The sequence below is a fragment of the Neoarius graeffei genome, chromosome 15, assembly GCF_027579695.1.
Source record: "Neoarius graeffei isolate fNeoGra1 chromosome 15, fNeoGra1.pri, whole genome shotgun sequence".
Lineage (NCBI taxonomy): Eukaryota > Metazoa > Chordata > Actinopteri > Siluriformes > Ariidae > Neoarius > Neoarius graeffei.
Genome location: NC_083583.1, coordinates 26,915,645 through 26,940,838, shown reverse-complemented (window position 1 = coordinate 26,940,838; position 25,194 = coordinate 26,915,645). Strand labels below are relative to the sequence as shown.

Sequence of the window (25,194 nt, the reverse complement as noted above, 5' to 3'; positions counted from 1 at the left end):
CACTGTTAGTTAGCATGTAAAAATGGAGTTATGCTAACATGAATAACGTTAATTTATCTGAAGTCCTTTCAGAAATGTTTTACTTGCCAAATAAACAAAATATAGAAATCTTTCTTTTCTAGTAATGTTAGCGACCCAATATGATTTCAAGTTTGAAAGATTTTGCTAGCGTGTCAGCTGGAGCTTCACTGACTAGCTAGCTTAACATTAAACCACCATGATTCCACAGGCGGGCAACACAGTGGTGTAGTGGTGCACTGTCGCCTCACAGCAAGAAGGTCCTGGGTTCAAGCCCAGTGGCCGGCGAGGGCCTTTCTGTGTGGAGTTTGCATGTTCTCCCCATGTCTGCGTGGGTTTCCTCTGGGTGCTCCGGTTTCCCCCACAGTCCAAAGGCATGCAGGTTAGGCTAATTGGTGGCTCCAAATTGACTGTAGGTGTGAGTGTGAATGGTTGTTTGTCTCTGTGTCAGCCCTGCGATAACCTGGCGACTTGTCCAGGGTGTACCCCGCCTCTCGGCCATAGTCAGCTAGGATAGGCTCCAGCTTGCCTGCGACCCTGTAGAACAGGATAAGCGGCTACAGATAATGGATGGATGGATGTTCCTGACTAACATGAGAAAAGGCTTAAAAATTCAAAAATTATCCTTCCGTATCCTTTTTTAAAATTTGTTCCCTTGCATTTATTCATATGTGCATGAATACCTGCGCATGCATGTACACACATACGCGCGACCTGTGAAATGGACAGTATTGTACTCGTCAGTCACAACAAATTGCTGGAATTTTTTGTTTTGATGTCAGATGATGGCCTTGCATTTTTTTTGGTCTTGCTTAAAGAAGTTGGGCAGTTATTAAGCTCGAGGTGTGGACCTGGGTTTTAATCAGGTTGGATTGTCACTTTTATTTTCTGAGCAAGCTGCATTTACTGCTATTCCACTGCCTTTCTGATTAATATACACATACAGTACATGTGCACACACTGCCAGAGCTGCGTCAGAACACTACCAAGGGCAATATCTTTCCTTCTGGCCCCCTCCCCCCCCCCCCCCTTCCTCATATCTTATTCTTTTTACAACTCCGATTCCAAAAAAGTTGGGACAAAGTACAAATTGTAAATAAAAATGGAATGCAATGATGTGGAAGTTTCAAAATTCCATATTTTATTCAGAATAGAACATAGATGACATATCAAATGTTTAAACTGAGAAAATGTATCATTTAAAGAGAAAAATTAGGTGATTTTTAAATTTCATGACAACAACACATCTCAAAAAAGTTGGGACAAGGCCATGTTTACCACTGTGAGACATCCCCTTTTCTCTTTACAACAGTCTGTAAACGTCTGGGGACTGAGGAGACAAGTTGCTCAAGTTTAGGGATAGGAATGTTAACCCATTCTTGTCTAATGTAGGATTCTAGTTGCTCAACTGTCTTAGGTCTTTTTTGTCGTATTTTCCGTTTTATGATGCGCCAAATGTTTTCTATGGGTGAAAGATCTGGACTGCAGGCTGGCCAGTTCAGTACCCGGACCCTTCTTCTACGCAGCCGTGATGCTGTAATTGATGCAGTATGTGGTTTGGCATTGTCATGTTGGAAAATGCAAGGTCTTCCCTGAAAGAGACGTCATCTGGATGGGAGCATATGTTGCTCTAGAACCTGGATATACCTTTCAGCATTGATGGTGTCTTTCCAGATGTGTAAGCTGCCCATGCCACATGCACTAATGCAACCCCATACCATCAGAGATGCAGGCTTCTGAACTGAGCGCTGATAACAACTTGGGTCGTCCTTCTCCTCTTTAGTCCGAATGACACGGCGTCCCTGATTTCCATAAAGAACTTCAAATTTTGATTCGTCTGACCACAGAACAGTTTTCCACTTTGCCACAGTCCATTTTAAATGAGCCTTGGCCCGGGGAAGACGTCTGCGCTTCTGGATCATGTTTAGATACGGCTTCTTCTTTGAACTATAGAGTTTTAGCTGGCAACGGCGGATGTATCGGAGTAACATTTGACCAGTGGGATGTGTACTTTGACTTAAGTAATGAAGTTGGGTACTTTGTCCACCTCTGTTGGTAGTCATTAAAATGCCTGATGCTTGCGTTGTTTTGCGGTGTTCAAATTGATCAAACCGTGAAACTGATAAGTTTCTTCTGGATTTCTTATGAAGTGATAAAGGGTGAAAATGGAAAGGATTTTCCCAAAAGACGACAAGAAAGGTGGCCCTTGAACCTTTCACTGTGATGGAAGGGAGTCGAGTTTAAGAATGCTCAAGTTTGCAATGATCACTTCATGAAAGATTTGTAAATTCCTCTGATTTATTTCATTTGGATTGACAAATTACTCTTCTCGCCATTTTCTGTTATTTCGTGATGTTCTGAAGTTCAGGAGACGCTTACCGTAAGTCCTCATGTGTTTTTGTTTACTGTTTGATCGTGGTTGCCATATTGTGAACTAACACATATGTTTTCACTTTATTTATCAGGATGTCCTCGTAATCTTTACAAGGACGATGATGTACGGTAGATTGGGCTCCAAAACTGAATTAGGTGGATAAGATAATCAAGACAATCCACAAAAACACAAAAGCAGAGCTCACGAGTTAACAGCACGAAACTGCTTACCCGGCCATGCAGTTACAGTGAGTCGTGATGACTTCCCCATCCTATTTCACCAATACCCAGGTCTTTAAAGGGGTTTCTGTGGACCTTTGTGAATGATTTACCTGGAGAGAAGAGCAGGGAGGATTGAGAATCAAGCGGCTGTGGTTTGTTCACACCCCATACTAAAGCTTGTAGTGTCCTGGCAACCATCACAAAGACGTGTACAAAAAGCCCAAAAGTTCCTCCTTGCCCAGGCATAAACGATACAGGATTTATCTTGCAGTGTCTCGATTCCCAGATCTTGAACCCAGCCACATAAAAAGTTGTACGCCTCCGTGCTCTTCCAGGTTTTCATCTGTGTGTCCCTGTGTAGAAGGATGTCTTCAGCACCAGGTCATTTGAGATGTAGGGGAACTCAATGGATGGATAATGTTTCAAATCATCAGAAAAATCCTTCTTTGCTCACATGTAAGGATCTATCCCATCGCAAAAAGCAACTTTCTGAAGGCATCTTGAGTGTGCATTGGCCTCTAAACTGCAAAAATAGTCAGAGATGGTTTTTACATAATGGCAGCTAAATTGGTTTGCCTGACCACTACTTCATTCACTGGAAGTAATCTCACAAGCAAAAGTCACGTGACTGAATACAACCTATATTGTAGAGTTCTTCACATGATTGATTGATTGATGAAATGCATCACCATGGATCGTGAACTTTGTTTAAAGTAGTTAGAGGTATTTTTTTTTTTTGATTGTGCAAACCAGCCCACCATGAAGATCACCTGCCAACAATATTGAATTGCCCTGCTTGATGAGAGTGATGATCACTCGTTCTGTAAACACATTGAGTTTTCCAGAATGTTTCTGCATCGATTGATGATCTAAAGGGCAGCTTTTTTTTCTTGGTGTCTTTCGAATCTGTGTGTGAGCAGGTCAAGAATTTACCAGAATCATTCCAAGAGATGTGATTCATCTGAGCCGAATTATACTTCGATAGGAAACAGTAGCTGAAGTCATTTCTATGATGATGTCATCCTCATGATTATCCTTGCCACGTTCTCCGACAAAACCACAACCTCACCCATGCTCTCAGTGCCCAAATCTAGTGACTTCATCATAGGAAACCTGAGATGGTTTCACTTTTCAGCCTGTAATTTCAAACTTCTGTTATTTTTTGCCATTAAAGTGCCAAAGGACTCTTTTCTTTTATAGCGGAGTGTTTTTTTTTATAGTAAGACTGCTCACACAGGTTTGCATTTGATCAAAATGCAAACTGATTAACCCCCTAAAATAAAGCAGAGTATTACTGGTGTAATGGGAGGATTTTAATGGTTTGGGCCTTTTTCATAACACAATTGAACTTTTTCCCATTTTCCATTCGCATCACCCTGTCTCTGAAACTAAAACACATTTTGGGTTTGTCATGGTTTTTTTATGAGACTTCATGGGGAAATGTTCTGGCCTTGTTTATAACTGAGGGAATTTAACCAGTATGTTTGGTTCAGATCAAAATGACTCATTTCAAATTCAATTTTATATTACATAAAGGATGTTCCTAATGGGGGCAGCACGGTGGTGTAGTGGTTAGCACTGTCACCTCACAACAAGAAGGTCCGGGTTCGAGCCCAGCGGCTGGCGAGGGCCTTTCTGTGCGGAGTTTGCATGTTCTCCCCATGTCTGCGTGGGTTTCCTCAGGGTGCTCCGGTTTCCCCCACAGTCCAAAGACATTAATTGGTGGCTCTAAATTGACCGTAGGTGTGAATGTGAGTGTGAATGGTTGTTTGTCTCTGTGTCAGCCCTGTGATGACCTGGCGACTTGTCCAGGGTGTACCCACCTCTCACCCATAGTCAGCTGGGATAGGCTCCAACTTGCCTGCGACCCTGCACAGGATAAGTGGCTACAGATAATGGATGGATGTTCCTGACTAACATGAGAAAAGGCTTAAAAATTCAAAAATTATCCTTCCGTATCCTTTTTTTTCCCCTTGCAGTCATGCCTTAGAGGTGAACAAATCTATAGCTCGGGAGAGTTGCTCATTCACAGTGGCCCAGCAGGCATGCAGTTTCAGGCTGTTTGTACAACTGTCTAATGTGAAATTGGACTTCCAGGCAGTTTCACATTGCCACATCTCCACGGTGATCACCATGACATGGTATTATACGTAGAAAAAAAAGGTACCCTATGGGTACACGTGGCTACTGCTTATAAATAAAATTGTTTTCTGATACCATGTCCATACAGTAAATATAGCATATATATATTCACTCTATGAAGCAGTAGCCACAAAAGTGAAGCGTAATCCAAAAATTAACAATTTAAAAATCACACAAGTAAAATATACTGTCTGTACTTTATTTGAAACTGAAACCTCCGAACCGAGGCTGACATACACACGCTGTCACCATGACCCGAACTCTTATTTCCCGGAAAAGGCCTGGCGCTAGAGCTCAATGGTCTCAATACTCTTTTTGACAATTTGCTGTAACAACTCGGAAGCGTGTCACATCTCCATCACACATGGGGCCACTGGCCGAAGAAGGCGAGGAAAAGGGGACAACCTGGAGTGCATTTTAAAATAGGAACGCACTTTCCGTTGGTATTAAGCATAAACGCGTCTGAAAGTGATTTCTGTCGTCTAGTCCATTTATTTTGAATGATGAACCGAATTGTATACACTCACCGGTCATTTTAATAGGAACACCTGTATGCGCATGTGCAGTGCGCGATTGTTACATTCATTCTTACATTCTTACAACACAATGACATAATGGCTACAGCCTCTATATGGGGCAATAGCCACAAAAAAGGAAACCAAAGCACACTTTTTTGACATGAAATAAAAAATAAATCAATTTGATAACATCCAGCTAAATAGGCTTCTCTTTAGAACCACATTAAATATTAATACGGAAAGATCTGTGGGAAGCTTGTTTTATAACACTGCTGCAGAATATAAAAATCTAGTTACTCCCAAAGGGCTATTAAAACTGCAAAGAATAAAATTTTAAAAGAATTTAATTCTCTGACATATGCATTTGACCCGTTTCTAAGTATGTTTGACTCGGTGTTGCAGTGTTAATAAATTTAGCTTTCTGAAATGATTATGATTATTTGAGTGGAAGGTCCTCAGAAGGATAGTAAAGTGTGTGTGTGTGTGTGTGTGTGCACATGTGCGCGCATCTGCCTGGACGCCTTGCAGTGAATAATATGAGCAATAGAAGTACTGAATACTGAACAGATGACTTTCTTGACATTAATTTTTGTTATTATTCTGTTTATTTTTAATCAAACAAAATTAGCATTAGGGTCTGTTCAGGAAGTGAAAGTGTTAAGGAGGGATGCTGGTGCCGAATCGTGAGAGCTGAGAGTTCAGCATACACAGCCTTGGGATCTTTTCCTTAGGTTTTAAATCTTTCAGTCTTGACTTTTTCATCCTTTGGATTCTGTTTAAAACCCCTCAAAGAAAAGGTAGAAATCCATTTGAGCAGCAGTTCTGATAAACCCTTAGATTTCAGCTCTTTTTAACTTTTTACTTTTAACTTCAGCTCAGATTTCCCAGAAACCTCTCTAAGATGATGTTAAAAGGAAGCTTCTGAAGTCAGCTCTGTTGCTGTAACACAAGTTTGGCTCAAAGAGAAGGGGCATTACCACCATAAAGTTGATTATTTTCCTATAACTGCATGTCCTGAATTTTTTTTTATTCATCTTATGCCACAGCAGTTTACTACTAACAATTTTTAATTTATTATAAAATGACAAGTCCTCTGCCAAAAGACCTTTCTGTATCAGAAAACTTTACCCTGACACTGGAGACGCCTTCTAAAAATTACATGCGTTTTTAATACATTTATGAAGAACATCTGCCTTACAACTGCCTGTATTATTTGTTATTATAGAAATGATAATGTGTTCGAACAAGTGCGTGAACATAAACCTGTGACATACCTTGAAGCTGGAGCTACTATAAGAGCTGCTATTATAGAAGATGAATTAACACCTTTTATTCTATCCACATTCACTGGATATGAGCAGTTGCGCACTCTGATTGGCTACTCTACAACGAGGCTATCAGCTCATATACCATGAGTAGTGAAAAACAAAACGGCAGAATGTGTTGCTGAACCAACCGAGGACGAAATAAAAACTCTACTTGAAAACAAAACCCCAAGAAATACAAGCAAGAAAACAGTCATCTGTATCCCCCACCCTATATACCAACTGTATATCAAGTTTCAAGATATTATTTGTCACATTTTTCAAGTTCTGCTGCAGGAAACCAACCCGACCTCTTTACACACTGACCTCAGCAGCCCATGGTATAAACCCATTGGACCTTTGGTCCAGGTGAGCTAAAAATTAAAATTTCTCACATTTCTTAGTATCAAAAGGCACATATACATTACTTAATCAACACATATACCAACTTTCAAGACCATACCACTCATAGTTTTCAAGTTCTGCTCCTGAAACAAAACCTACCCCTAAGACTAACCTGAGGGACTAAGTCTGAAATTGTTTCCATGGAAACATGAAAAATTTAAATTTCTCAAATTTCTTAATATGAAAAGGCACATCTACATCACCTTGTTAACATGTACACCAAGTTTCAAATCCGTATCATGAATAGTTTTGGATATATGCTCCAGAAATGAACATTGCTCTTAGAAACTAAGTCAAAATCTATTTTTTATGTAAAATTTTGAAAAATACTTTTTTTTTTTTTCAAAAATCCAAAATAGCAAAAGGCACCAGTTCACATGTTGCTTGATATGTACGGTATACAAAGTTTCATGAAGATATCTTCAGTAGTTTTAAAGATATGGCCCGGAAACCAAAACGTGACCAGACGGACGGACGGAACCTCTTTCTACTCGTATATCCCCGCCCATAAAAAAGCAACAAAATATGGAATGAAAGTATTTGATGGTAAGAACGTCTTTTTTTTTTTCAAGGATTATTATTATAGGATTTTTCACAAATTGCTATTGTCATTTCGCTGGTTTGTTTACATTCTAAGCGGAAATTATTTTGCCAGACATTTTGTATAAAGTTTTTATTTATTGAATTTGCAAAAAATAAAAATGCTCTGTTTCTCAAAATCCAGTGATTGTGGATAGAACAAAACAATTCTTCCACTTAATCTCATCGTACACGGCTTATAGCACCTCGTCGACTATCAGCTCATGTATGACTGGATTTCATGGAATAACTGTTAAATGCACGCTGGGAAGTCAGACTAATAAAAATGTAAAAAGGTAAAATGTAAAGGCTGGAATCTTGTTAAAGTCGCATGAGTCTGGGAATGAAGGTGATTCCACTTATAGCTTGACCACTCACTAATCCAATACTGCATAATTAGGAGTTACGGGTTTAATTAGTAGTCAGTTACTTGATTTGGTTTGCTGTATGTGAATGTTCCCTCTAACCAATCCCTAGACTTTGCTGTACACTGTGATCAGCGTGACTATCGTCACACACTATAGATAGTTCTGAGATTGGATGAATCACAGTGTTCACATGATCCAAAAAAAACCCCAAATATTACACTTTGGCCTGCAGTCACCAACTTCAGAGCTTCATCAGTGGATTTTGAATATATTTCCAAGTAAGGCATATGTGCAGTACCTCGAAATATATTGTAATAGCAAGCTGTTATTATATTAGGTCAGGAAGCTCATATTTTCCAGACTGTAGATCATGCCTTGCACCCTTGGATTTGGGTCTGCTTTCAGAAAGTATAAACATACAGCCAAAAGTATGTGGACACCAGACCAATCACACCCACATGTGGTTTTTGAGCATCCTGTTCAAGATTTAGTCTCCATTAGCTGTTATAATAGCCTCCACTCCTCTGAAAAGGCTTTCTACTAGATTTTGGAGTGTGTCTGTGGAGATTTGTCTCACTCAGCCACAAGAGCCTTAGTAAGGTCGGGCACTGATGTCGGGCGAGGAGGCCTCTCCACTTGAGGGGTGTGGCAGTCTGTTATGCATGACATAAGTGAACCTATGAAAAATCATGAAATCACATTCTTAGATAAATATGAAGTATGATAAATGTATGAAATTAAAATAGCTCTTATTTCTTTTCTTTTTTTTGCGATTTTACAGTAGCTTCCAATGACATGCACTGAAAGGTTCTGTTAAAACACCAAAACGAACAAAAAAGGCACGCATGTATAAGATGAAATTAGCAGCATCCTGCTTCAAGGAAAGATGAGAATGATGTGTTTTATATCTGGATTTACAGTTACTGTTTTTTTTTTGTTTGTTTGTTTGTTTTGTCACAGGTCATGGAAATTCTGGAATATCATGGAATTTTAAAAAGTCTATTCCAGAAAAGGAAAGTCAGGGGATTTGATAGTTTGTTTTGGGCTAAACCATGGAATATCAGGGAATTTTGTTTGTAGCATGTTTAAATTTGAGTTGCCATTTATCAAAACATAATATTTCCCATGCAGTGTTTTTCTTTATTGGGTTATTACTATGTTTAAGCAGTAAGTTTATGTTAACTCAGTTTTGTATTGAAAACGTCTGTGAACTTGTAAATAAAGCTTCCAAATTGATGGGTTTTAAATACCGTGGCTGGTTTTTGCCCGCTCAGCACAAAGGCGGCCTGTTTTTCTGTTCACTATGCATCATGGAAATTCAGCATTTTAGTCAGTGTAAGTCCGAAAATTTGACGTTTGACTTCGAGTGGGAACCTTGCTTTTGACAAGAAGACATGCAGCTGTCAGTAGAGGGCTAGCTTTCTCAGCCAGTGAGAAGGTGAGCTGCACTATGATTGGTTTACTTCAGTTTGAAAGTGTGCTATATTCAGATATCTTTAGCCAATCCAGTTCAGAGCGATAAGTAATGAGGAAGTGACTATAAAATGATGTTTAATACTGAAACTCTGAAATTCACTGTTTAACAGCCCATCTCGAAGAGGTTTTTTTTTTTTTTACCACATCAATTTTCCAATTCTAACATTTTTTTTTCTGTTTATCAAGAAATGGCACGTCGTCTGTTTTATCAGTTTAGAGTGACATTTTCAAGCTAATATGACACAAAAAGTCAGCTTATTACTATTGTTTGCCATACTTCAGGTTTTGTTTTTTGTCCCCTGAACTTAAGCCTTTGCTACAGCCCTGATTTTAATCCCTCTGTCAGGCCTATAAGCCCATCCTAGTGAGGAAGTCATTACACAGCAGTGATTAATAATGAAACTCTGAATTTCACGATATAAGTAGCTTTTGTTTATCTGATCACTGCAAGAACAGCTTTAGCTATGTTTATTCTAACAGTAATTAACATTAGTGTTAAATTACAGCAATGTGTAGGTTCCAACATTTTAAGAGGAATCCAATAGAGAATCAGAAATACTTTAATAATCCCGAGGGAAACTTGAGTACATCTGCAGTTGCTCACACAAGAAATTACAAAATGAAACATGTATAACATATGAAATATATATATATATATATATATATATATATATATATATATATATATATATATATATATAAAAGCATAAACCATATATTATTGCACGTAAATAGCCATGTGGAAGGAAAAATAACTATGCGGATTGACTAAGGGAGGTTATTGTTAGTTATTCACATAAATAGTAAATAATGGCTATGGTACATAGAAGTTATTACACAAGTATTACACATTGAGTAAGGTATTGAATAGTTATGTAATTATTGAACCTAGGTACAGTGTGGATGGATGTAGTACAATGGAATAATTACAGAAATGCAGTATTCATTGTCTACCGAGTAGCCTGTGAGGGAGAGGTTGAAAAGTTTGATGGCCGTGGGCAGGAATGACCTCCTGTGGTGTTCTGTGGTGCATTTTGGGGGAATTAGTCTTTCACATTGTTGTAAATTGTAAGCGTACATACTATGGCCTGCCGGTCAGGGAATTGACAATCTATTGCTCCTTTGATTGATCAGCACATTATGGAGTGGGTGGGAAGCATTGACCGCGAGTTGGCCTAGTGGTTAGCATGTCCGCCTCTCAGCCAGGAGATTGTGAGTTCTACTCACGGTCGGGTCATACCAAAGACCATCATAAAAATGGTACCTACTGCCATCTGTATTGCAGCAAGGCATGCTGCAATACAGATGCGAGTAGGGAAGTCAAACTCTCACGGTTACCAGAGGACTAGCCCCCCACTGTAACCCTACTGTAGCTGTATAGACAAGAGGCTGAGGACTATGGAAACAGAGATCGGTGCCGCGTCAAAGAGCTGGTTAGTACTGGGACAGGAGACTACCTCGGAAGACCAGATCCTGCCGTGGAAGAGACTATGACTTGGGACACATTGGCCAGGACTAGACTGTCCAGGACACAGTTTAGCTCATTGCTCACGTGTATGTGCATGTATGTGTTCACTGCTTCAGATGGGTTAAATGCAGAGAGGAATTTCACAAGTGTGTGATGAATAAAGTTGTGCTTTCTTTCTTTTCTTTCTAGTCCTCAACTTCTCCATATTGCCAGCTCTAAAAGCCCCCTTCTTGGCACTGAGAATGTCCTTTATATTTATTGTTACCCATGGCTTGTTATTTGAATAACAAATGATGGTCTTTTCTAGGATAAACAACATTTGAAAGATTATCTGGTTGTTTTCTGAAAATTTACCAAAAATGCATCAACTCTGCAAAGCAAATGAACATTTATAAAGATAGAGAATCTTAAACCAACCAAAATTAGTCATATTAAGTATACCTTGCGAAGGCGCCTCAGTGGTTAAATGGGTCTGGGTGTAATTAAGGAATTTATAATGCGTTTCTCAGATTTTGCTGTAGCCGCAGAGGCTGCCGTGCTCAAGCAAAAAGAATGTAGTACACTGCCTTATATGAGATTAGTCCAGACGAGCCTCTGTCTCTAGTGCACTTCCTGCATAGCTTAAATACTTGCTGAGTGATGTCAGTTTATGCTACTGTACCTTCAGCAGTGTGGGGAAACCATGGCTCTGTTTTCCCCACTTGGCAAGGCTGTCCTTTCTAAAACCACACAATGTTCTTTTTTTAGACAAGGTTCTCGTTCATTCACAGAAACTGCATAACTTTGATAAAGCCATACTCCAGATATAACCTGGTTCCATTCTGTCCGGGTTTTGTTGTACAACTGAGGATCAGAAGCCAAATATAAATCCCAAGAATGTTACGGAGGAGACACCACTTTACGTTCCTGTACACTTTCCCACGTGTCAAGCTTCAAAAAGCAATTATTGTATATTTAATGACTGATGTGCAAATAAAGCTTTCTGTCCCCTTGGGTCTCTCTTCCTTTCCTTTCTACATGGTTTCTTCTCTCTTCCTCTATTTCTGTTTCTCAGGTGGACATGTTCTCTTATGGGATGGTCCTGTTTGAGCTGTTGTCTGGCCGCCGACCATCGTTGGGTCATCACCAGTTGCAGATAGCAAAAAAACTTTCCAAGGGTATCCGGCCTGTTCTGGGAATCCCAGAGGAAGTGCAGTTCTATTGCCTGCAGGCTTTGATGCAGGAATGCTGGGAGACCAAACCAGAGAAGGTATAAAACGGCTTTTTGAATTTGAGTCTTTTAATCACTCTAAAAATATTTCAAAATACAGATCTGCATAACGTAGTAGATGAGGGCTTTTAGTGTGAGTAGGATTAGTTTGAGTCGGCTGGAGTTGTAAATTAATGGCTGTGAAAAGGTATCAAAACATAATTACTGAGAAATTTCTCTCCAAGTCATGTGCAGCATTGCATTATTGCAATGTGGCCTAAAAGCATGCGCCATATTTTTTTTGAACAAGCTGTTCCAGAGTACAGATGCACCCCTGAAATTTGTTTTTGTTTAAAGAAAAATCTATACAAGTTAAATTTATATTTAACACGAGCAAACTCATATTTAACATTTGTTAAATATGATTTATTGGCTGTTTTACATGTGTGCTGCCTCTAAAAAGTCACATCACCACCATGAAACTATTAATATAGTTTCATAGTTTCCTATTAGTGCTACCCTAGCTCAGATCTCATATTGTATTGCCAGGCTTTAGGTATAGTCCTGATCTACATTTTTCTCAAAATATTTTAGTTATTCCACGAAATCAAGTCGTACATGAGCTGATAGCTGATGAGCCGTGTAGCACCGAGTCAGCTATAAGCCATGTACGACGAGATTGAGTGGAATAACTGTTTTATTCTATCCACATTCACTGGATTTTGAGAAACAGAGCCTTTTTATTTTTTGCAAATTCGATAAATAAAAACTTTATACAAAACGTCCGACAAAATCATTTCCACTTAGAATGTAAACAAACCGGCGAAATGACTAGCAATTTGTGAAAAATGCGATAATAATAATTGTTGGAAAAAAAAATTCTTACTATGAAATACTTTGCTGCTTTTTTTTGTATTTTGGTGGGGGGGGGGGGGGGGGTATTTTCAAGTAGAGTTTTTATTTCGTCTTCGGTTGGTTCAGCAACACGACACCATTTTGTTTTTCTCTATCTCACAGTATATGAGCTAATATCCTAGTAGTAGAGTAGCCAATCAGAGCGCACGATTGCTCATATCCAGTGAATGTGGACAGAATAAATATTATACTGTATAGTAATACTTAGTGCTGAAGCTTTCTACCTTCTAAGTAGATTTGGTCTGTCTGATATCTGCTATGACCGTAAGTATGGAATAAAAAAACAATGCTTATTTGGGGTGGTATGAAAGCAGCTCAACATGAAGCAGATTCACTTAAACCATCCCAAAGTGTATTATTTTCCTGTAACAGCATACCCCACAGTTTTGTCCTTCTTCTGCCACACCTTCCATGACACACCTTCCATAAATGTTAAATGTCTCCTTACACCATCACTGAAAATCAACATTTTTAATTGTTAAGAGCCCGTCTTTTTTATCTGTTTTTATTAGATTAGATTATGTGATGTGTCCTCTTTCGTACATGTCCCTGTAAATAAGCCGTTACTATAGAAATGATAACATATTGGAATGAGCGCTTTAATATAAACCTGTGGTTTACTTTTAAGCAGAACTACTGTCTGAGCCACGCTGTTATTGATAATTAATCAACAGCTCCTGACCAATCAGAATTAGAGTTCAGTAGTGCTGTGGTATAATGTTAATTGAAGCTATGGGATTCAGTGTTATATTTGTGCCACACTAATTGTTGTGTACGTTCCCATAACTGTTGGAGTAGAACCTCTAGAGTAAAGAGGACAAAAAATAAATAGCAACTTTCTGAGTCTAGGAAATGTTTCTGCTTCATCAGACACAAAAAAGTCTTGGTCTCTACCTGTGGATAGAAGAATAGAATATCGGGGGGGGGGGGGTCTGTTGCAGTCTAATGTGTGTGTGTGTGTGTGTGTGTGTGTAGCGTCCTCTCGCCATGCCTATCCTGAGACAGATGCAGGAGCCGAGTTTCGCCTGTCTGAGGTACCTGTTGCCCTGCGAGCAGCACAGTCAGCTCTTCCTCTCCTCACTGCAGGGCTACAGCGCCGTCTTCTGGGATGGAGAAAAAGACACCAGGTGTGTGTGGGAATGTGTAGGCGAGTAAGCCTTTGGAAAGTAGTTTTCATTTTCAGTTCTGTTCCGTGGATTTATTAGCTGCATGTGTAGCAGTACTGTACTGAACATTGAACTGATTCCAAATGTATAGGTATTTATGTAATTCAGTAATGCATTTCACTAACGTTAAATATTCGGGACTTGAAGCTTCCTCCAAGGCGCCTGAAACCAGCCGACTGCATCTTTTCGAACTGCTGCAAATGTAATGTCAGGTGCTGTAATGCACTCAGAGAAAAATGCTATCCATCCACTTCCACATGCATGAGCTTACAGACACCCATGATTGGCTAGTGTCACTGTGATTGATAGGTAGTAGAGAAAGATTCACAGAGTACACTCTCCCTCCCTCCCTGAGAGCACGGCCAATTTTGTGCCACTCAGGAGCCTGACATGAAGCTTTTACTTCTGTGTTTCTTTGGACTGGTTTAGTAAATATAAACTGTAGATACATTGCTATTCAAAGGTGTGGACACACCTGATCATACCAGGTGTTTTGTCTTTCATTTTTATTAAGCTCGACTATTTTGTAACAAGAGTGCTCTGAGAGCACAATATCCTCCTCTGGCAACTATGCCATAACTCTGGTAAAACGCGACTGAATTGAATGAAATTGCAATATGTGTATTACTGACATATAACAAAGAATTCTGCCAAGTTTTGTGAAATTCCTCTAAAAATTGTGAGAGGACTTGATTTCAGAAGGTGAGTACCCTTCCCGGGACAGACGGACGGACATCGCCATGACATAATCCCTCCTCGGGCCTTTCGGCCAGTGGGGGATAATAAAAATTGTGAGGGAAGTTGATTTCAGAAAGCGAGCACACCTTGATGAAATTGCCAAAGTACAAGTTTGTTAATAATCAAGGGCATATCTCTGGTAAAATTTGCCCAAATTAAATGAAATTTCAATATGCGTATAACTGTCATATAACAAAGCCTTTTGCCAAGTTTGGTGAAATTCCTCCACCAATTGTGAGAGGAGTTGATTTCAGAAGAACGTACGCCCTCATGAAATTGTCAAAGTACAAGTTATTTAATCAAGTTATTTAAATCACGGTATGCGTATTACTGTCACATAACAAGGCCTTTTGCCAAGCTTCAAGAAATTCGTCCAAAAATCGTGAGAGGAGTTGACATCAGAAGGCAAGCACACCTTCGTGAAATTGTGAAAGTACAAGGTTGTTAATCAAGGGCCACAACTCTGGTAAAATGCAACAGGATTGAACAAAATAACAATATGCGTATTACCGACATATAACAATGCCTTTAACCAGGTTTCGTGAAATTCCTCCACAAATTGTGAGAGGAGTTGATTTCAGAAGGAAAACACGCTTTCATGAAATTGTCAAAGTATAATTTTGTTAATCAAGGGCTGTAACTCTGGTAAAATGTGACCCAATTTAACAAAATTACAATATGCGTACTACCGACAATAAACAAAGAATCCTGCCAAGTTTCGTGAAATTCCTCCAAAATTTGTGAGAGGAGTTGATTTCAGAAGGTGAGCACCCTTCCCAGGACGGATGGCCGGAAGGAAAGAAGGAAATCGCCATGACATAATCCCCCTTCAGGCCTTTCGGCCACCGGGGAATAAAAACAGTAATGAAGACATTAACGCTGTGAAGTGGCCAAGAAAAGACATAAGCAAATTAAAACTGAGGTTTTGTCTCTTCAAATCTTAAGTATTCCTGAAGAAGCTTTGCACACTGAAATTTGTAAGCTCCTCATAAAACTACTTGTTTGAGGAAACAAAATTAATTTGAAATAAAATCTCATTAAAAATTGCAATTATGCTCCTTTTGACTGGCAGTGTATCTGTACATGATCTTGTATAATTTGTACCCGATGGGATTTTCACTCCTGTACACGGTTGCAGTTAGAACTCTCACTCAGTGTGGATTGTTACAGACTCCAGAGCATGTGATACTGTAGGAGGCTACAGTCTGAAATATAGCCCATGTGCTGTTTTGGCATTAAAAATACCCCATACTGCTCTGCACAATGCAGGCATCTGATGTAAAAGAACACTGATTAACATCATGGGAGCGTTTTGGGGTGGCGCCTCCGGGGTGTAAAACAGGTTTAAGCTGGGCTTCAAATTGAAAAAATAGCCTAGGCTAATGAATTTTGAGCTTGTTTAAAAGAGAACTCCATTATCACAGACCCTGGAACCCCATCTGTGTCTCAGGCAAACCTACAAATTTGACGACCCATGATAAAATATTTGTGATAAGTTAATCGCGGTCAAAACGATCGTGATATGACAATTTGCCTATTTTCAATATTTGGTTGCTGTTGGGTAAAATTAAATATTTCCCTCATTTATTTCCTTGCCGTCTTTTAATGTTGATCAGCAGTTCAAGTGCTGCCTTTTCGAGTAAGCACCCTTCAGTTCGCGTATTCCACACATTTCCTGTTTTCCTCATTAACTCCCGTTACCCCCTTTAAAAACTCACAATCGTGAAACTAAACACCCCTATTAACCCCAGTTAATGTGAAAATATTTAAATGAACCGCACGGCACTTAGAAATCTGTTTGAGGATGTATTAATATTCATGAGCATGCAGACGAACTCGTTATTATGCATGACGGGCTTCCTGTAAGATAAACGGCAGTGGCCTGAAGCGCATCTCAGGAGATAGCTTCCAGGTGAGATTGTTTTTTGTCTCTCAGCCAGCCACCCGAGGGAGGCATCCTGACACAACCTGAATGGCCGGCTTTTATCTCGTGGCCCAGGTGTTGCCAATTACATCCACAGCCATGTCATCACGCCAAATGGAGCAGCCTCAGGATGCACTGAAAGGTGCTGTAATTCACATTCAAAGCCTCAGAAATACGAGGAGAAAGAGAGCTTTGTCTTTACTCTTCCACAGCGAAACAGCAAGTCCCCTACAGAGTGCACTACTATATCCTGTACATGACGGAGGTTGTCAGGGGTTCAAAGAGGAACCAAAAACCTTTAGTGGAAGTGCTTACTTTTTTTTTTTTTTTAAGAAGAAAAAGCCTTTGTCACATGTACATAAGCACAGCGAAAATCCTCCTCTGCATTTAACCCATCTGAAGCAGTGAACATGTACACAAGTGAGCAACGAACACACATACTGTACGCAGAGCAGCGGGCAGCTATGCCACAGCGCCCGGGGAGCAGTTGGGAGTTAGGTGCCTTGCTCAAAGGCACTTCAGCCATGATGCAGAGGGAGGGGAAAGTCCTGTTCATTCACTCAACTTCCCTCATATTTTTCCTGTTGATCCTGGGAATCAAACCGGCAACCCTTTGGGCCCAAGGCTGCTTCTGTAAGCTACAGGCCATGGCTTTATTATTATTCCATCCATCCATCCATCCATTATCTGTAGCCGCTTATCCTGTTCTACAGGGTCGCAGGCAAGCTGGAGCCTATCCCAGCTGACTATGGGTGAGAGGCGGGGTACACCCTGGACAAGTCGCCAGGTTATCGCAGGTCTGACACATAGAGACAAACAACCATTCACACTCACATTCACACCTGCATGTCTTTGGACTGTGGGAGGAAACCGGAGCACCTGGAGGAAACCCACGCAAACACGGGGAGAACATGCAAACTCCACACAGAAAGGCCCCCGTTGGCCACTGGGCTCGAACCCAGGACCTTCTTGCTGTGAGGTAACAGTGCTAACCACCACACCACCGTACCGCTGGCTTTATTGTTATTTTTTTTCCCTTAATGTCCTGTTCGGTCATGGAGCCGAGTCCATTCCTTGGACTTTGGGCTACCATGAGGGTGTGATGGGTCTACTTGATAGATAAGGTCCTCCTTAATATGTGAACAGTGCCAAGGAGGACGATCTTCTGAATTTTTTGTATCCTGATGTTACCAGGGATTTTGTTGATGTATTTTTCAGTCCCTTTCTTGACCAGACCGAGAGCACCTATTACCACTGGTATGGTTGTGGTCTTCATACCCTACATTCTCTCAATTTCTATTTCTAGATCTTTGTATCTGGAGAGTTTTTCTGTACTTTTTAGAGAAGTGTTTCTTTAGGTGGGGACAGACATATCAATGAGCAGACAAAGTCTTTCCTTCTTGTCCTTCACTACTATCTCTGGTCTGTTGGCCTTAATTTCTTTATCAGTTTGGATTGACATGTACAGTAGCTTCATCGTTTTCCGTTACAGTTAACGGCTCATGTTCATAATTTATTCTTCCATCACATTTTTGTGCTCTTCCCTAGACCATTTAGTTCTGGTTGGCTTTCGGCAGTTTTCAGTTGGTGCAACTTGAGGGCCTCTGTGAGGGATATCCTTGGTGTGGTGATCCTCATTTTCATGTTGGGTAGAGTTTGTTCCAGTAACAGACTTATCCATCCATCATCTGTAGCTGCTTATCCTGTTCTACACGGTCGCAGGCAAGCTGGAGCCTGTCCCAGCTGACTGCTGCTAGAGGTGGGGTACACCCTGGACAAGTCGCCAGGTTATCGCAGGGCTGATGGTAGTGTGGTGGTTAGCACTGTCACCTCACAGCAAGAAGGTTCTGGGTTCAAGCCCAGTGGCCGACGGGGGCCTTTTTGTGTGGAGTTTGCATGTTCTCCCCGTGTCTGCGTGGGTTTTCTCCGGGTGCTCTGGTTTCCCCCAAAGACATGCAGGTTAGTTTAAATGGTGGCTCTAAATTGACCATAGGTTGTTTGTCTCTGTGTCAGCCCTGCGAAAAAAAAATGGTAGCAGATTTATTATTATTATTATTATTATTATTATTAATGATGATGATTTACTCTAGAAGTCAAAACGTACCTCCAAATAGCTACTTAAGGAAAAGTGCATTCTGTGGTGATAATGATGTGATAATTAAGTGGTGATAATTATGACCATAATAATTCAGTGTTACATTCAGTATATGGTGCAAATGTTAGCACGTTAAAAAAAAATCTTGTGAAACAAAACACCTGACATTTTTTTTAAAAGCACCTTATTTAAAAAAAAAAAAATCAGTGTTTCTACATTAAAACTACTATAAAACATTGTATACACCAATAAACTAAACAAAGTCAATATTTGGTGTGACAACACTTTGCTTTTTAGAAATGCATTAGTAGACTCGGGTATAGTTTGTGCAGTTTTATGAGAATATTGGCTGGTAAGTTTTACTGAGTCTCTCAGAGAACCTGCCATAGTTCCTCTAGAGACTCTGACAGTCACACTAGCCTCTGGTTTTGTAGTTAAAAATTTTACTGACCCAATAATGCAGAAGTCATAAAATGCGCATCAAATTTTACTTTTAAAAAATTAGGATGTCAAAGACTTTTTCAGAGGGCAATGTGCTAAATTATACCCCTTCATGTAAACATTATGCATACCATTTTTTGCCTGGTAGCTCGGTGATATTATCATGCTAGCACTACTGCTAGCTTACTGTAGGTTCAACCTTCAGACTTGTTGGGGCACGAAGTAGGCACAGAGGTAGACAAATGTTCAATTCATTATCTAGCCCACAAGGCAGTAAATAATTCAGTGTGCTGCCTAGTCTTGTGTTTTGGTTGCCCAAAAATAAACTAGGCTAAAAAGTGGTAGCTAATATTCAGCTAGTGTATTTAGCATTATTATTATACATACAATACACTTTAACAATGGAATAAAAAGGTGTTCGATTCCCTTCTAGCAGGTTTCATTCATTTGGTTTGATAGCATGCAATATTGTTAGCGTATCGCTTATCCTACGTGTATTACGTCACTCGACCCAATGGAGAATGAGCATTGAGTATGGTTTACGATATTGCATGGTTGTCAAGACAACATGACGTCACATGTCGGAGACGTAAAACGTCCGTGCTAGCAAGTGGCTGTGACAATTTGTAAACAAACATGGCTGCCAGGTTTGCTTCATTAAATATGAAAGATTTTGAAAGAATTTTGAAAGAAAGACGCGTTGAACGCCTGAAAGGAATGTGTATGTATAATAATAATAATATTGTCTGACTTTTTTTCATGGTATATCAGATATATTCCATTCAGCTAGCATGATATTGAACTCGTCTTTGACTCGTTCAATATCATGCTAGCTGAATGGAATATATCTGATATACCACGAAAAAAAGCCAGACAATATTATTTAAATATATGATTAAAAATATATGACTGAAACTAATATAGAGCCTAAGAAATATATACATTATTTAAAAAAAAAAAAACCTTCTACCTTCAACAAAAAAATCAGTAAGTTTTGGATCGGGCATGGGGCATGGTGTTCTGTCATCCAAGGTGACTGAATGTCACTGAACTAGGAGGAGTTTTATATGGCAGCTTTACGCCAAAATGTATGATCTCTATTTATTCAGTGTTAACACATACTTTCATGTTTCTGATTGAGAAAAGATTGCCTGTCGTAAATCATCCTGTTGTCCCGCCTTGGCTGATGTGTGTAGTGCAGCAGGTGCTGGGATTCAGAACAAGTGATACGAGCTGCAGTTATAGCATTCACTTTGTTTAAATATGCATACCAAATGAAAACATTTCTTTGCAAAAGTCAGTAAGTAGTAGCTTTTTATTTCTTTTTCTGGTTGTACAGTTTACTTGTCTGCCAGGGAAGTGTGAATAAACACTAATAGCCCAGGCCTGAAATCTGCCTGTCCTGGCTGCCCTATTACTGATTTGTTAACCTCTGGGGCGGCACATTTTCCTTTAGTTATATTTGGTAGGCTGGAGGGCAAATAGTTTTGCATGTCAGATTAAAGCGACAACTTTTGATTGATGAAGCAATGCAGTCATGTATGACATGACATCATCATGATGTTGCCTAGATGCGATGGTATAACAGACAATGAGAAGTCCAATAAGATAAAGAATGCATTTACAGTGAACGGCTTGGATCTCATCACCCCTGCTTTTTCTGGAATATAACTCTGATCCATTGTGACCAGTAACCCTGCTATCTGAATGGGGTTTTCAAGTGATATTGTATCAGGTACTTTTTTTTTTTTTGGTGATTTCATTTACTTTTACTTCAGTAATTTTTGACGTAGCAGAACCTGAGTAATTGAGCAAAACATGAATCTAATTTTGAAAGAAAAAAGGTGGAACACTTTGGCCAAATGTAACAAAGTAATGGTGCATTTTTGTCCTAACAATAAATTCACACGAATATGAGTGGAAAGTACTCAAAATACCACACACCAGTCACCTCCTCTAGGTGGAAATATCCCCTCTAGTGTGAAAGCATGAACATATTTTGAACACTGAATACAAGTGACAAGTCAAATAAGACAGTAAATTATGATTAGTAGCTTTTTACAGAAGTGATAAAATTACTGAGCAGTGTCAGACTGTAACTGTTCGAAACATTTCTGTTTTCACTTTCACAAGCTTTGACGTTGCTAATCACATTATATATACAGTACAAGTTAACCTCGGACATCTTAGTAGATCTGTTGTCAAGGTAATGTCCAATTTAATTCAAAATTAGATTTTACATTTCAGCTGCAATAATAATGACGAGCTGATTTAGGGTCGTGATGGAGTGACTCGTTTGAGGAATTAAGTCATAAGGTGAGAGCTACTCGGAGTACAGCACGATGAATGATTTCAGAGCTATAGCTGTGAATCTACATTTCAGAAATGACTTAATGAATTGCACAAATCAACAAAATGTATTTTCATTCTTTTCCCAGTAGAAGCAAATAGCCATGCTTGCTCAGTAACAGCATAATTTACGATAAACTTTCAAACAGAAAACCAGCAGTAAATCAACTGGTGACATTTGTTTGCTTGCATCCGAGCTTGTTGATGTTTCCGCTGTTCTCCATGTAAACATACAAGGCAAATAAAATCTCTTCTCAGCGATGAATTGTTCATTTATAAAAATGGTTTCACTTTGTCTTTCCCATCCTGTTCGCAAGTCAGTCATAATCAGTTTCAATCGGAGCACCTGAGCCCAACGCAGCCTCAGAAGTGTGTGTGTGTGTGTGTGTGTGTGTGTGTGTGTGTGTGTGTGTGTCAAAGGAACTACACGGTGGTGAACGCAGCCAAAGGTCAGGTAGAGGTGAAGCGAATGCCGTGCCCAGGATCACGCCTCAGCTGTCAGCTGAAGATGGAGAACACCCTGTGGACCGCCACCGAGGTGAGATTCTGGGATGATGATGATGCTTTTTTTTTTTTGTCTAGTGTATAATCTCTATTTCTCTGTATTTTTATTTCACACAACATCACAATTCCATTATTCTGGATAAAGAGAGAATTGAGTTTGAATGTTTATTAGGTCTTATTTATTTCACTATTCAGAGGTCAATCGGAACTCAAAAACTAATCATCTGCCTTGCACTGTCCAAGTGGTAATTATTGCAGTATTATAATATTTAAGTAACAATACAGTACATTTACTGAAGCGGTATTAAGACAAGAATAGGTTAAGTTTGAAAAAAATCACAGTTGGGCTGTGGCAAGAATTTTTTATATTGGAACTTTGGAAATGTGGCTCAAAGTCTGTCCTTGTCAGGTGACCTAATGGATAATGTGTCTGAGTTTGGATCAGAAGATTGTGGGTTCAAATCCTGCTCATGTTGAAGTTTTAAGGGAGACTAGAAAAGAGTAGCTGACAATCAGGGTCTTATGAATAGTGGGTTTGGGTTTTGGGATCAGAAGGTCAGGGTTCAAGCCCCAGCACCACCAAGCGGCCAGTGATGGACCCTTAACCTTATCTGTTCAAGGGGTGCTGTATCATAGCTGACCCCAGCTTCTTAACAAGCTGGGATATGTGATGAAAAGAATTTCACGGTGCTGTAATCTATATATGACAAATTTTAAAAATTCTTATTGAAGAATCTTATAAAATTCTATAAGACATAATACACAAGATTCTGTTTAAAACTGAGAGTAAACCTGGCTGATATGTCATATGTATATATGCAAATGTTTGCAAATCCTGTACTTGTTATCCAGAGATAAAAATCAACTCATGGCCACAACTCAAAAGTAGTTCCATTCCATGGGAAAACCGCAGACCTGGCAACACCGATCAACACTTATGATGTGCTGATGTGAGTGTGTAAGAGAGTCAGTTTAAATCCTTGTGATCTCAGTCCAAAATGATCAGAGCTCTCGCCATATTTTCAGCTGTGGGTGACACAAGTCTGGTAATGTGAGATGTAGCCAGATGATTGAAGCAGGCCACAGGAGAATAAACATGAAACCTAGCGGTGGATGCTGAGCTTGTGGGATTAGCAAATGCACACGAGATTGACCGTGTACGATGACCACAGCCAGGACAGATTAGCACAAGAAGAGGACTATGCTTCAGATCTCTGCATGAACTATTAAAAAATGTCAGTGCGGCTCTCCTTTGCTTCATTTGATTTCATTTGTTTAATTTGCCTGGTTGTCATGATGAACCTCACTGGCACTTATTCATCAGATGAGCTCTGCTTTGAGTGGAATGACAGCTGAACGAATCTGCGTCTGGGTCACGAAAAAATGATGAATTGGCTTCAGCTGCGTGGAAATAGGCTCCTGCCCAGTAAACCAGTATTTGGCAACAAAAAGCCTTTATTTATCACACGTACACTCAAGCACAGACTTAAGCACAGTGAAATGTTTCCTCTGTATTTAACCCATCTCATTGCACATGCAAGTGAGCAATGAGCGCGCGCGCACACCCAGAGCAGTGGGCAGCTATGCTACAGCACTCGGGGAGCAGTAGGGGGTTAGGTGCCTCGCTCAAGGGCACTTCAACCCAACGCTGCCTTTGGACTGTGGGGAAACCGGAGTACCTGGAGGAACCCTACTCGGACACGGGGAGAACATGCAAACTCCACACAGAAAGACCCCCATCGGCCACTGGACTCGAACCCAGAACCTTCTTGCTGTGAGACAACAGTGCTAACCACTACACCACCGTGCCGCCCATTTGTGTGTTAATAGCTAGTTAATTATCTATTTTATTAGTTAATATTAATTAATTATCTATTTATAGCTAGTTAATTTATAGTTATAGCTAGTTAATTTATTCAGTTAATTAATTTAGTTAAGTTGGTTAATTTATTTATTGTTAATTAATTTGCATGTTAATTCTATCTGTAGTTATAGTTAATTCTATTTATAGCTGGATTTTTATTCATTTTAGAGCTTGGAAAATTAATTTATTTATTTACTTACTTACTTATTTCGTATAGCAGTATTTATAGCTTTAGATGAGTCAAGTTCCCACACTCAAGTCACAGCTGGTCCTTGGTGCTGAAGAAGTAGAGCCAAGTTGAGCAAAAGGTGCTGAGATGACTTGTCAGAACTGCACTGAAATGAACAAAGCCTGATTTTAAATAATTATAAAACCAGATTTTTGAAATGTCTGGTGAATTTTAGTGCTGATATGAAATTATTTAATAACTTAAAAATAGTGATTTGAATATCCCAGGTGTGTACGTCTCCTGCTAATGGCTCCACATCCAGGTCCTCAGTCCAGTGCAATGCCACAGTACTTCAAAAATGCACTTATTACACAATTACAGTAGTACTGTACTAATAAAGATCCACTTCACAAATTGCATGACAGCACCATTTTTCATCATTACCTACATTTTACTTCAAGCTCCCTCAGTGCACAGTTTCAGTGATTAATTTACACTAGCAGCGGTAGCGCAAATTGTTGCTCTCACTCAGGATCTTTCTATTATTATTATTATTATTATTATCCTAACATTTTTAAGACGCTATTTCTCCCTAGTTTTCAACCAATCATCACCAAATTTCACATGAGGAATACCTCTGGACTGAATTAAGTTGCTCTGACTTTTGGTGCTGATCTGGATCACCGAATGGGAATGATCCATGAAAAAAATGGGTTTTTTTCAATCACTTGTTTCTCCTTCAGTTTTCAGCCAATCATCACCAAATTTCACATGAGGAATACCTCTGGACTGAATTAGTTTGCTATGACTTTTGGTGCTGATCTGGAATGATCCATGAAAAATGGGCTTTCTTCCTCACTAAGCGTCTTTCTCTTATCATTCCAGATCTACAGGGTACGGTGACCAGATGGCCCGGTTTGTAAAAGCTAGCACAAATCACTGTGACTTTTTAGTCACAGTATCTGTC

The 25,194-nt window shown here is 39.6% G+C and overlaps 1 protein-coding gene across 1 annotated transcript in view; it reads left to right on the top strand.

Annotated features, from left to right (window-relative positions):
- lrrk1 (leucine-rich repeat kinase 1) overlaps window positions 1-25,194 on the top strand; it is a 266,364-nt gene that overhangs the window by 204,050 nt on the left and 37,120 nt on the right. Inside the window, exons 28-30 of the mRNA XM_060941094.1 lie at window positions 11,928-12,122; window positions 13,953-14,104; window positions 22,111-22,228. Coding sequence (XP_060797077.1) covers window positions 11,928-12,122; window positions 13,953-14,104; window positions 22,111-22,228 — 465 coding nt within the window. The remainder of the gene's footprint in view (window positions 1-11,927; window positions 12,123-13,952; window positions 14,105-22,110; window positions 22,229-25,194) is intronic.